A 372-nucleotide genomic window follows, 5' to 3' on the forward strand; every position below is an offset into this window, starting at 1 on the left:
TACTTACAGTATTGTTGTTACCTAATACATAGCTTTCATTGCCAGTAATTGTGCTCGGGTCACCAAATGCACCAGAATGATTTCCAGTCACATTGTTACCAGTACCCACGCTAATAGATTGAGTACCAGAAGCAACAGCACCATCACCAATTGCAACAGATGAAGCACCCGTCACACTTGAGTTATTACCAATAACAACGGAGTTAGTCGCTGTTCCAGCAGCAGATGTACTCTTACCTAAAGCAATTGTATTATCTGCACCTGAGTTAATCACTGCATTTACACCAATTGCTGTCGAGTTTGTACCGCCTGCACTCGAGTCATTTGTCTTACCATCTACAATGTCAGTACTACCATTGGTATGTGCATATT

The 372-nt window shown here is 41.7% G+C and overlaps 1 protein-coding gene across 1 annotated transcript in view; it reads right to left on the bottom strand.

The window, feature by feature from the left end:
* The window catches only part of LOC108578291 (serine-rich adhesin for platelets-like), a gene marked incomplete at both ends in the record, with an annotated part of 8,844 nt that overhangs the window by 4,506 nt on the left and 3,966 nt on the right, over positions 1–372 (bottom strand). The window contains one exon of the mRNA XM_017941591.1: positions 22–336. Within this exon, the coding sequence (XP_017797080.1) occupies positions 22–336 (315 nt within the window). The remainder of the gene's footprint in view (positions 1–21; positions 337–372) is intronic.

The sequence above is a fragment of the Habropoda laboriosa genome, unplaced genomic scaffold, assembly GCF_001263275.1.
Source record: "Habropoda laboriosa isolate 0110345459 unplaced genomic scaffold, ASM126327v1 scaffold6272, whole genome shotgun sequence".
Classification (NCBI taxonomy): Eukaryota; Metazoa; Arthropoda; class Insecta; order Hymenoptera; family Apidae; genus Habropoda; species Habropoda laboriosa.